Below are 13,204 nucleotides of genomic sequence, written 5' to 3'. Positions count from 1 at the left end.
TAGTGAAAAGATTTTGACACAGAGCTAAATGCGTTACTTAGTTTCTGCACCCATCCGAAAACGTTACCGTCTTTTTCATCTCATGCAAACCAAAACAAAATGGGCTGAAAATGTGAAACTCATTCTTGTCGAAGTGAGCAAGGCGGGAGTTGTTCACAACCATTTCTTAAGTTACACCACGATGCCGATCTGTGAGTAAGCACATAATAGGATGTTAGTAAATTAATTGATTTGGTGTATCGAATCTGAATAGATGTATGCAATGGATTAGAATTTGAAGATCCCCGGAACTGCTGGAGAAATTGTAGTGCCATGGAATCGAATATGCCTTATCATCGCGGCGATTTTGTACTTACAAGAAGTAAAAGTAAATGCCAGACTGTAAAATGAAGTAATCCCTGCAAAGTTCAACCGGGATTGAACTGGATATCTGGCTTGTTCCAGTTCGTACACGGGATCAAGTGGCACAACCGATTCTAACTAGAATCGGATGTGTCACTGTAGCAGGAATACGAACTGGAACCAGCCAGGATTTCGGTTCATTTCCGGCTGAGCTTAGCTGGGATGTGTCTACCTTGAAAGGTGTCCTTACACGATAATTAAAAGTGATATTTCTGCGCAGTAATGCCATTAATAACACCTCCTGTTAGGGTACCTGGTATCTGCGGGAGCGACGGTAAAGAAGACTAAATTGAAAAAAAAAACAATGAAACGACAACAAGAATTAATTTCCTCAAACAAAACAAAAACTGTTTTATCGTTGCTTAATTTCCCAAATATAGAACAATAAATAATTATTAAGGGTCATTGAAATACAGTCGTTACTCTGCATTCTTCAAATTTGTCAATTGTAATCATTATTTCATGCGAAGTCGTAGTATGCGACATCGACAATTTTTCTATTCCGTTCTTCAAATTTTACAACTGTAAAAATAGTTCCACCTTTCATTTATTATCTTGCATTTCGCAAGCAGGGTGGGCACTATTAGAGAATCAGTTAAAAAAATTTGATGTGGTTGCGAGAATTACATTTTGTGCAATGTGTTCAACAGATTTTTTTACCATTTTTTTGTTAACCATTTTTGTTAACGACCTATTGAGTCAATTTGTCAACAGTCAATAGGTCGTTAACAAAAATGGTTAACAAAAAAATGGTAAAAATAGAATTTACAGTGATGGGGATCCATCGTCGCAGCTTTGGGTGAAAGCTGCCGACACCGTGCAAATCAGCAACACATATGACCCTATATCACAAACGCTGAGACAGTCGCAATAGTCGATAAAATAAAATCACTCAGGCAGGCAATTGGTGAGGGAACAAACAAAACTGGCTCATTCAATGAGTTTCAACGTCGCAAATGCTTAGTGTGGAAGTTTACCGTGACTTAATTTTTTTGTCGGTTCCGACAGCATGAAGTAACAAGTTACTTTACGCTTGTCCGGATATGCCGTAGACTCAGGTGATTCGCATTTCTAATGACAAAAGACCCTGACTCCCACGGTAGCAGACAAAAAGTTAAGTCGCCGGTGAGCTCTAAGCTTGCATATATGATCCTTTCACGCTTTTCTAACCTTTCTCCCTTCAACTCCTTGCTCTCCCTTGAGTACTATGGCTCTAAATATTGAAAAATATACTTCACCTTCCAGTCCCGCGCTAATTAAATGCCGTAACAACTGTTGTTCAACAGATGTCGCTAGTACATTGTGGGTGATGATTTTTTTAGAATTTTCTTCAAGCTGTAACGTCTGCTTGTATGTGCCTCATACAATAGAACCCGAAAATTTGGGAAAGCAATTGTACTGCCAAGATTTTTTTAGTTACATAAGTGTCAATATATGTTTCGCCGAACCACGCCGGCGCGCCGCCGCCGATAGGGTCCAACGGCGTGATGCCGCCAACGCCGCCGCCGCCGGCCAAATATGTCGCTTACGCCGCCGCCGATTAAAAAGTGCATCATCGCACACCTCTATGCTGTACATGAAGACTTTATCACAAAAAGCCACTTTGCATATTTTGTTTTTCTAAAAATGATCTAGACTGTGTTTTGAAAAGGGCCAAACTTTTTTTACCAATTTTTTTCAAATGACTGTAGTCTAAAAATGACAAATCCTACAAAAAAAATGTTGTAGGAGTGGCTTTCACAAAATTAGTCCAATTTTCGAATAAAAATATTGAAAAAAATCTTCATTGACTCCTACACTGAAAAAATCGATTCAAAAAAATTAAAGTCGTTTTACAAAAAAAAAACCATTTTTGATTTGGTTGAAATTTTGTTGGAAGATAGATAATTATGTTCCCTACCTACCATCAAAAATTCAAGTTGGGCACTTTTAAGGAAAAAAGTTATTTGAAAAAAACTTTTCCTTGTCCGAATGCAGGAAAAATTTATTATTTATTCAACTAATCGTTAAGGTACTAGGAATACTCATATATTAATGGATTTTTTTAGTTTTGGGATTTTAGACGATCTATTGGTCTTTAATCGTGATCACCGCAAACCTCTTAAATAAAAAAGGGTTTCGGGGAAAAAGCCGTAACTCCGCCAATTATCAATTTATTTTTATAAGTTTTTATGCATGTTTATTTTACTGAAAAATGTACTAACAAAATATTATAAGTTTGATGTAATGAAATCATTGCTTTATTCCTTTACGTAAATTCACACTTTCTTGACATTTTTATCACTTAAAGGTATGTAACCCCTCAATCAAGAATCCTATTGAAAAGAGTTTGTGTCATTAAACAAATATTCCATTATTACTTTTTAATTTTCTTGTTTAGAGCTAAGGAAAAATCAGAGAAAGAAATAACCACCACGACATTATGTATTGAATTTTACATAATTATTGATTTATTTTTATATATTACATTTGTCTTAAAACTATCTTCTTGCATGCTGTTTGTATTATTTCTATACAAGGAAAATATTTTTGGTTCATCATCTGAATTAGAATACCTTTTCGTCTCTACTTTACCTCCAGGAATAGGCACAAAACTATGGAATTTTTGAGTTCCAGATATTGTTTTGGCGTTATTGTACAGCTCTTAGAGTTCTTCTGATATTTTGTTGTACTGTTCAGTGAATATGTAGCAGAAAATTAATTTTGTTATATTTTTATCAGTTTGTTCATCTGCCCAGTTATATAACTCCTGGGGACTTTTTAAGTAATTTTCATAGTCGTGAGCAAGACTGGCTCTTTTTGCCATTCGCTTGAGAGTGCCACCAATAGCATCACAGGGTCCTTTTCCATGGGATGCTACAACAAAATGCCATTCTGCGCTTAACTCGTACTTTGACTGGAATCTACACAAGCTAGCAAAGTTTTTCTTATTTTTGTATTGTGCTGCTACTCCATCAGATATAAAATAAATTTTTGAAAAGTTTGTCAATTGTTTCATAAAATTTATCAGTTTTGAGAGGAACAAATGAACTGCAGTCTTCTTGTCTTCCAATCTTCCAGTCTTCCGATCTTCCAGTCGTCATTCAAGTTTGTTATGAATATATACCAAATTCGTTACTGATACTTTTTGCATGTATCAGGCAACTAGCAGCTGGGAAAATGTATCTATCATAAATACTGTAGAGAGCCCCTTAAAAGGAACATCGTTCCACTGGGAGCTCGATGCAGTTATTTTTCTTGCATTTAACTCTAACATCTTTATTGTGCCGGTTACTTTCACGTATTTTTTTTGTCTTTTTTGTTCTCAGCGTATTCGCGAATAGTTTTTTCTTCTTGTGTTGCCTTTTTTTTGTCGCTGAGAACTGATGTGTCCACTACCAGGGGGCTCTCTGTGCGAGCCTTTTGGTGTGGGGGTGAGAGGCGGGCCATTAAAAAAAAATGGGTTTTTTGTTAATCGACTTTAAATTTTTAAAATCGATTTTTGCAGTGTAGGAGCCAATGAAGAATTTTTTCAATATTTTTTTTTCGAAAATTGGACTAATTTTGTGAAAACCACTCCTGCAACATTTTTTTGTAGGATTTGTCATTTTTAGACAATAGTCATTTAAAAAAAAATTGTAAAAAAAAGTTTGACCCATTTCAAAAGACAGTCTAGATCATTTTTGGAAACACAAAGTATGCAAAGTGGCTTTTTGCAACAAAGTTCTCATGTACAGCAAGTTTCATTAAAATCTGAGAGGGTGCTGCCAACATTAGTTCGAGTTGGCGCGAAATTCGTCAACACTAAACTAGCATATTCATGAAAGAAAAACATGTTTTCCACTTACAGGGGGAAAATTACCTAAAGTAAACAATTACCTTTTATTTTTAATAATAAATACTGTCCTACTGCCAATGCCTAATTGGGCAACGCCACATCGTTTTTTCGTCAGCTTCAGAACCGCTCTGGCGGACTCAAACTAGCCATAGCCCCTATGTTTGAGCATATCGGGAATGGATTACAGGTTTGCTTCGACTTCCGATGGCGAGTTTGCCTCTAGCTCGTCCTTCGGATTTTCAGCGGTTTTGTGCCGTTTCGAATCATAAGATTCCACTATGCCGTCAAGCCGCATTACACTAGCTTTGCCTTTAACGTCGCTTCCGCGATTAAAATACCACTGTTTAATAGTTGGAACCACTTATGTTAAAATACCGTCCGATTTATTTCCATTTGTTCTTGCTTATTTCCAGAAAGAATCAACCCATGATTCGAAAAAGACGTGGTTCGGAGCAATACTAGCAAACAACAGTGTTTTCTTTGGGGGTTTCGATTAATGTGCACCGGTGTAATGGAGTACACTGGCTTTGCACTTTCTAGCAAAAGTGTCAATGGGACATGCCCAGTTTTCTGCACTTCTGCTAGAAAGTGCAAAAATGGTGCAGTTTCAGTGCACTCCACTACACCGGTGTCATCTCATTTGAAAAAAGTGTTGGTAAACAAAAAACAGATAAACAATTGGGGTTTTCGATTTTTTTATTTCGTTTATTTGACACGGCTCATATCGGTAGCTTAACGGAGCCGTGGATCTTTCATGTATTTACAATATGTGCAAAATAAAAATAAAAGAGCAAATATTATTGATTACCCGTTGGATCTTGTGCGCGCAACTTTTTATTGCGAGCGGAGACCTTCTTTCGCGGCTCGCCTACTGCGTCATGGGGATCATTTAATTCTCTTCTATCGTTAAAGGTGTCTTGGTGCTCGCGATCAGATGTTTTTTCCTGCTTATTACCCTTACGGGTGACCAGTGTAAATCCGTCATCATTGTTTTTATCTTCTTCGCCGATATTGCTTACAGTGGTTTTTGGGGTGCTGGATGCTGCTTTTGCAGTTGTCAATATGGACTGAACAGCTGCCACAAATTTTGCAACCGTTTGTGGTTCGGGTATTGGTATTGAAAACTCTTTTTTGGGTTGGTTTTCCGTGGATTCGTTGGCAATTGGTTGAGATGCATTCTCCTCTGTATCTTCCGCGCAAGGTTGTCCGTGGTGTGCTGTCTGATTACAATACTTGCACGTAGGAGTTTGCCCCTCATGGGTACATAACTTAGTTTGATTAATAGTAGCTTCGCGGGTTTTAAGTTTTATAGTCAAGTGGGAGGGGATAGGTCTTTCAATCCGCATCCTCACCACAAGAACACCGTTAGGTGTACCGGGGAAGTAATTTCTCCACGTATCAGGTGTAACGGATTCTACTTCTCCGTATTGCGATATGTATTCTGCAATCTACATAGTTTTTTTCTATATACACGGGAATCTTAATTCCAACTTTATCACTTTCAGCCACGTGCTTCAAGTTGTTCTCCGAAACGAAACGTTCAGCTTTGGCTAACGTGTTGAATGATATGAGTACTGCATTGCGAAGATGATGATACTGGAGATACAGCTGAGCTTAAGCTGCATCTTCACCTTCAGCAGGTATTCCACTTCACTAAAACTCAATCTTATTGAACAGAATTTAAAGTCAACGACCGCTGTGTTGGGTCGGAGCAGAGTTTTTTCGTCAACTTTACTCATGACGGCAAATGTTTCCTTTGTTCTCGAGACAATGCACACTAGATCGAGAGGTTGCTAGTTGTTGTTCACTTGGTTCGATTGTACGTCTGACTTGGGCAGAAGTAGAAAGTAAACTGGGGGTTTTCGATTGATTGACACCGGTAGTGGAGTGCACTGAAACTGCACCGTTTTTGCACTTTCTAGCAGAAGTGCAGAAAACTGGGTATGTTCCATTGACACTTCTGCTAGAAAGTGTAAAACCAGTGCAATCCACTACATCGGTATCAATCAATCGAAAACCCCAAATAATTACTGCTTGGAGGTTATTGTTTTTATGCGCTGCTTTTCATTGCGCTTCTCATCAAATTCCTGTTACCAACAACGCAAAGAAAACTGACAGAACTCAAATGAAAACTGATGTAACTGACGGAAAAACTGTTTTGGGGCTACACACGCTTAGTTTATAGGATTTTCGATTGATTGACACCGGTGTAGTGAAGTGCACTGGAATTGCACCATTTTTGCACTTTCTAGCAGAAGTGCAGAAAACTGGGTATGTTCCATTGACACTTCTGCTAGAAAATGTAAAGCCAGTGCACTCCACTATACCGGTGTCATTCAATCGAAAATCCCATAGTTAATCGTTCAGTTTTTTCGTCTCCCGGTCATAAAAAATGCGGAGGAACATGGTCAGGCGATTTAAACAGTTTGACGTTTCACTCAACTCGCCTGTGCTAATTGCCCCTAGGAACAAATGCAATTTGCGAATGCGATTTAAAGGCATTTTGACCGGGACTGAATGGAAAACTGAACATGTGTGAGGCCCTTTATACAGTTTTTAAACATACTCTTTGGGACCATATATAAATGACGTAGCATTTTTGGAGTGATTTTTAACACCCCCCTCCTTCATCGTAGTATTTCGTCACAAATCTCTAAATACCCCCTGGTATTACGTAGCTTGACGATAACCCTCCCTCCCCTTGTCTCCGCAAAAAATAAAAATAAAATAAAGAACATTAGGTTTGTTCCAGTACACGGAAGTCACTCCGGAGTAAACAGGAGCAAAAAATCTTTGCTCCTTTTTACTCCGGCTTGCTACCAGAAGAAGAAAAAAGAGAAGAAGAGAGTACAGGAACGATTTTCTCCGGAGTACTTCCAGTTTCTCCTGGTACTGGAACAGACCTATTGTTAGATGAAACGGGTAAGATTGTTGTGACATCAGGTCAACCCCCAGCTACGCAGCATGACATGACCCCCTACCCCCCCCCCCCCTCCCTGTCGTCACATATCATCACTTCAGACAAGACGTGACAATCGGCTTCTTATTTTTCCTTCTGCACTCTTCTTTTTGCACATTTTCACCCTGCCGAAATCTTCCGAACAGTGTTGCTATTTTTATTAATGAAAATGGAGTCTTGTTAATTTATGTTATACCTGAAATATTTTGTATCTTGAATCCACTATATTGATGAAGGGCACCGTTTTTCCATGTCATGTGTGTTTAGTAAGGTTTGATGAAGCCATTTTCTGATTTTTTTTAGATTATGGTGTGGTTTCTGTTTTATTTTTCTTAAAGTTAATCAACCATGTAAAAGGTAAATGCATGATAAATACTTGTTTCACTTTGCCGCACAATTTCAGTTCAATTTAATGATTTTTTTCTTTTTCAACGATAATAATTTTATTTGTCAAAAGTAATAACAATCTTTACCTATAAATATAGCAATACTGCCAAACATCATTTCGGTATCCCTGCAGTAACATTTCGTACGGTGCAAAAAGTCAGAATCAACCAATCAGGAGCCGGCCCATTCTGACGTAAAATTGGAACAAAAACGCCCCCTCCCCCTAGTGTCACGTCTTGTGATGATCATCACAATATACAAAACTCCCCCTCCCCGATATAATGCTACGTCTTTTATGGATGCCCCTTTTATTGTAACGAGCATGTCATTAATTTACATTCACACATAAATAACGAGCATAATCTTCAACAAATCAAGAAGTTAACATGACTTTGAAAAAAACTGTTTGGCGTAATTTAGCCTCCCTGTGGGGGCGACTTTACACCAATTTTTAGATCTTTATATCTTCTGTTCAATCTTGGTTTTCCAAAAGTTTTTTCATTGTCTTTAGAGGGACTTCTGACACATGTAAAACATCAGTTTCAAATTTGAAGTTGCGTGATGGTAGTTTTTGAGTGTAATGTACAAAAAGTCCTATTTTTGGCGTAAAGTAACCTCCGATGACGGTATTTTATGTGGTTTTCGTTTGAGGCGAAACTGAGTCAGTTCCTAACCCCAACTGCTGTCAAAATGTATGAACTGACAGCGGTTGGGGTTAGAACCTGACTCAGGTTCAATCGAAATCGCCATTAGTTTTTCGCTTTATCCTGCATTCAAGTAAATCTTATATTTTACAGACCTTCACAGCTTGGTGCAACAGCCACTTACGTAAAGCTGGTACATCTATTGAAAATATTGAAGATGACTTTCGAAATGGGCTCAAACTCATGCTGTTGCTAGAGGTTATCTCTGGTGAAACATTGCCGAAGCCCGATCGCGGTAAAATGCGATTTCACAAGGTAAGATGAGAAGATTTCTAGACCTTTTATTCAAAACGACATATCTAAAATGAGTGACTCTCTTTGTTTACTTTCTCTTCTGTTAATAATTTGGTCGCTTAACCATTTATCCCTCAGCTCTTTGCATAATATGCTAGTCAAAACCACCGTCTTTGGATCTGTACTTTAAAAAAAGTGAAAAGTGCTATAGTGACGCCGTAAAAATCGAAAGAGAAAGTAAACAAAGAGAGTCACTCATTGTAGATATATCTTTTTAAAAAACGCTCAAGATTTACATACACATCTAATTAATTCCACTCATACAGATTGCTAACGTCAATAAAGCGTTAGATTTCATTGCATCGAAAGGAGTAAAATTGGTTTCCATAGGAGCAGAAGAAATTGTTGATGGCAATCTAAAAATGACGCTAGGTATGATCTGGACTATTATTCTTCGTTTCGCAATCCAGGACATATCAGTTGAAGAAATGACTGCCAAAGAAGGACTACTACTTTGGTGTCAGCGCAAAACTGCCCCTTACAAGAACGTTAATGTTCAGAACTTTCATCTTAGTTTCAAGGCTAGTAAATCATATGGGGTTTTCGATTGATTGACACCGGTGTAGTGGAGTGCACTGAAACTGCACCGTTTTTGCACTTTCTTGCAGAAGTGCAGAAAACTGGGTATGTTCCATTGACACTTCTGCTAGAAAGTGCAAAACCAGTGCAACCCACTACACCGGTGTCAATCAATCGAAAATCCCAATTGTTTGTGTAAAAAGCCTTCTGAAAAATGTATTGTTTCTATAAATTCAGGATGGTCTAGCATTTTGTGCTTTGATTCACCGACACAGACCTGATTTGATCGATTACTCTAAACTATCTAAGGACAATCCGCTTGAGAACCTAAACACAGCTTTTGATGTTGCAGAAAAATATCTAGATATTCCACGAATGCTGGATCCAGATGGTGAGTATAACTCAACTCGTTAAATTAGATTTGCCGACGTTTTTCTGAGAATTTGATAGTTTAATAATGGTGCAAGAATCAATTGATATAACCAACCACATTTTTACATAATCTCTATCTAGATTTGATCAACACACCGAAGCCCGATGAACGCGCCATCATGACCTATGTGTCATGTTATTATCATGCTTTTCAAGGAGCTCAACAGGTTGGATCCAATTGTACAAATGAAAAAGATCAAAGCAAGAGTCACACTCACCATTATGATAACTCATATTACTTTAATTGTTACGATTTGGCCATTGGCTACCAGCTAATTAATGCTTACTGTTATCTCCGAGTATATTGTTTATAATGTCATTCATTTGTGAATACCTGTAACGCTGCTTGCTTTTTTGTATCAATCAATAGTTTTTATTGTTAAAATAGTAACTAGAGTAATGATACGAAGTGTGTTGACCTTGGTACATTTGTGTATCTTGAAGCCTTCAGTATTGTTTTTCAATCTGAGTTACTCATAGCATGTGACGAAATTAAGTAACTTAACTACCACTACTACACAACCCAAGTACAGAACTACGAAAAAACATTGCACTGTGGTCCAGAACGCAATTTTAGGAATTTTAAGTTTTCACGAAAACTAAGCAACTTAGCTTTATTACGTCTTTGGGGAAATTTTCGTTGTTTATGAGCCCATTCTTCTTTGTTAGGGTCATTCTAATTCTACCAAGATAAAAAAATAAACATTTTAATCATACTAGATAGAGTTGTACAAAGACAAATTTTATAAAAGTTCGTTAAAAAATCTAAGCTCTATCTGTATATTTTTAATTTCACAACAAATTTAAAATTTAGTGTGTTTGTTAGAAAACGGATTTATTCGTATAGCTTAGGGTTAGAGTCGTTCTAATTCTACCAAAATCAAAAAATAGCTTTTTAACCATTCTAGATAGAGTTGCACAATGACAAGTTCGCTGAAGACATAGTGAAGTGAGAGCGACAGTGAGGTGATGTTCGGAATAACCTTAGTCGAATAATTTACACTTTTGGTGTATTTTTTCGCCATCATTTTCAAAAGCAAATTCACGTAAAATGAAGTTACTTCGAAATAGGTATTTTTATTGCTTTTTATGCTGATTAGCAAGGAAAAAACTTTCTGAAGGGAAAGTTGTTGGCAGTTGTAAAGTAATAGCTTTGGACATTTTTAATGTACATGGGGGTTCGCCAACGTGTTAAAAAAGAATAATTATTGTTTTCAATATTTTGGTAATTATTTTTATATTAAAAGGTAAGTTGTTGGCAGAAAAAAATCAATAGTTTTCGACATTTTCAATGCTAAGGGAGGTCCGTCGATGAATCAAATTGGAAGATTTTCCAACTTTCTGGGAATTAGTTTTATATTAAAAGGCATGTCAGTGGCGTTACCAGGGGGAGGGGGGGCTTTTGGGAAGAACTGATTTGAGAAAATTTCTTAAATATTATTTTATCGTTTTATTGCAATTGTGTAACCTTCATGTTTTCAACAAAGTTGTTTAAAATGACATTATCAACATCTTTGTTAAAGACACCAAGTCCCTTACTGTTTTTGAAGAATTCTTCCTCCATAATTACTTCCAGGAGAATTAATCACCAACATTATTAAATCAAAAGAAGCGCTTTTTATGTTGAAAAGCTTTTTCGAAGTTTTTTGCATATTTCGGATCTCTAGAATCAGAAAAATATGCTCAAAAAAGGATTTACTCGAATTCAACTTGGTTCGTCTGCTAGAGCCCATCAAACTATCAATTTTCATATGAGGTTCATAAAATCTGGTCAAAAAGCTGATAAAATCGGGGGTAGATAAAATCGGGTCTTCACTGTATTCGTTTTTCACAATTCATCATTATTTTTTGGCATATTGGGGGGTAATGTCAACCTATGGAACTGCGAAAACAATGGTGGGAAACATTTTGCTTTCAAAATTTGAACCTAACTGATGATTATGGTAGTTCTACATAGGAATTATGTATGGCATCACATACCTTTTGGCTTGCTAGAAGTATTTGGCTTCAATGTGGGCTCGATATGTACAAGCATTGTTTTTTTTCGTTTTCACAAGACAGCACAACTCCTTCAATCGAGAGATTGGCGCTTGTCACAATCGTGTTACGCTATGTATCAGTAGTCAAGCCGAATTTACCGAAAAGTCAACAACTTAGCATATCTCACTCAGATTACTCCAAAATGAAGTATGTCATAAGAGAGTACAATATGTGCATTGAAAATTACCAAAACAATGTGCATTAAAAATGACGATTTGCCTTGGAAATGACAAAACTGTTGTTTTTCAATGATTACCTTTGAATATAAAATTATTGTCAAAGTTCAAAAAATTTCCATTTTGATTCATCGACGGACCTCTTTGTGCATTGTAAATATCCAAAACTCTTAATTTACAACAGTCATCAACCTGCCTTTCAATGTAAAACTCTTTGCCATAAAGTTGATTTTTTTTTTCATTTTAGCACATTGGCGGACCCCCATGTGTATTGCAAATGTCCAAAACTATTGTTTTACAACTGCCATCAATTTGCCTTTCAATATAAAAATCATTCTCCTAATGTTGAAAAATGTTCCGTTTTGACACATTGGCGGACCTGCATTTACATTGACAATGTCCGAAACTTTTGATTTTCAACTGTCAACAACTTCCCCTTCAATATAAAACTCATTCCCATAAAGTTGAAATTCGTTTCAACGTTTCAACGTTCACGCGCTCAGTTATCAAATTCAACCACAAATACAAATCATCACCGACCTCCCAACAATTTTGCTGAAGACACCACCCTTCTAAAGCTACCAGTACACTGTTTGTCATAACGTCAAATATTTGATATCTTTCATGAAATAAATTTGAACTGCTGTGTACTGTGGCTTCAAATATTTGATCAAACACAGTTTGCCAAACTTTTTATTCGTGTTTGTCAAACAGTGTACTGACCAGTTTGTCAAAACTTCAAACAGCGTAGCGCTGCAGTTTGTCAAACTTGTTGAAGGAGAAGTTTGTCAAACTTGTTGATGGAGAAGTTTGTCAAACTCGTTGATGGAGAAGTTTGACAAACATGCTTTGCTCATTCAGGTTAGCAAAATACGCCGTACGCGAAACTGATTCAGAATTTGTTGTCAAAACGAAAAAAACGTTAAGGTTTAAAATTCGGCGCTATTGTGATATTGTTGGATTTGTTTAGAATGGCAGAGTTTTAGGTTTAACCCTGGCCAAATTCCGTGTGAAATCCCGTGACCCGTTTCCTAAACGTTAAACTTGGTGTAACAGAGAATATTGATTGGTGTTTGTTTTGATTTAATTACAATCTGCATATTGTGCTTCAATAACGATAATGTTTAGGGACCATTCATAAATGACGTAGCATTATATGGAGGAGGGGGGAGTTTTGTATTTTGTGATGATGTGTGACGGCAGGGGGGTAAGAGGCTACGTAGCGTAGGTCAACCACAGTTAATAGAGAACAGTTGCGCAAAAAGTGAAGTCAAAAAAGTCTACCTATCGAACACAATTGGAATTCGTCTTTGATACCTGGGCAGCAAAGCTGGATTCTAATTTTGCTCGATAGGTAGACTTTTTCTGGCTTCAAACTCTGCACACTCTTTGCGTACCTTTGTACTAAGGCCTTTGGGGTTGACCTGATGTCACGACAATCTTACCCGTTTCATCTAACATCGTTTTTTAAATT

The 13,204-nt window shown here is 37.1% G+C and overlaps 1 protein-coding gene across 5 annotated transcripts in view; it reads left to right on the top strand.

Moving 5' to 3' along the window:
• The window catches only part of LOC131683174 (alpha-actinin, sarcomeric-like), a 346,976-nt gene extending 337,133 nt beyond the window's left edge, over window positions 1–9,843 (top strand). For all 5 annotated transcript variants that reach the window (XM_058965014.1, XM_058965013.1, XM_058965015.1 and 2 more), the window contains exons 3-6: window positions 8,363–8,524; window positions 8,830–9,084; window positions 9,320–9,473; window positions 9,596–9,843. In XM_058965014.1, the coding sequence (XP_058820997.1) occupies window positions 8,363–8,524; window positions 8,830–9,084; window positions 9,320–9,473; window positions 9,596–9,828 (804 nt within the window). In that variant the 3' untranslated portion in view covers window positions 9,829–9,843. The remainder of the gene's footprint in view (window positions 1–8,362; window positions 8,525–8,829; window positions 9,085–9,319; window positions 9,474–9,595) is intronic.
• Window positions 9,844–13,204: the final 3,361 nt, after the last annotated feature.

The sequence above is a fragment of the Topomyia yanbarensis genome, chromosome 2, assembly GCF_030247195.1.
Source record: "Topomyia yanbarensis strain Yona2022 chromosome 2, ASM3024719v1, whole genome shotgun sequence".
Classification (NCBI taxonomy): Eukaryota; Metazoa; Arthropoda; class Insecta; order Diptera; family Culicidae; genus Topomyia; species Topomyia yanbarensis.
This window is presented reverse-complemented; position numbering and strand designations above follow the sequence as displayed.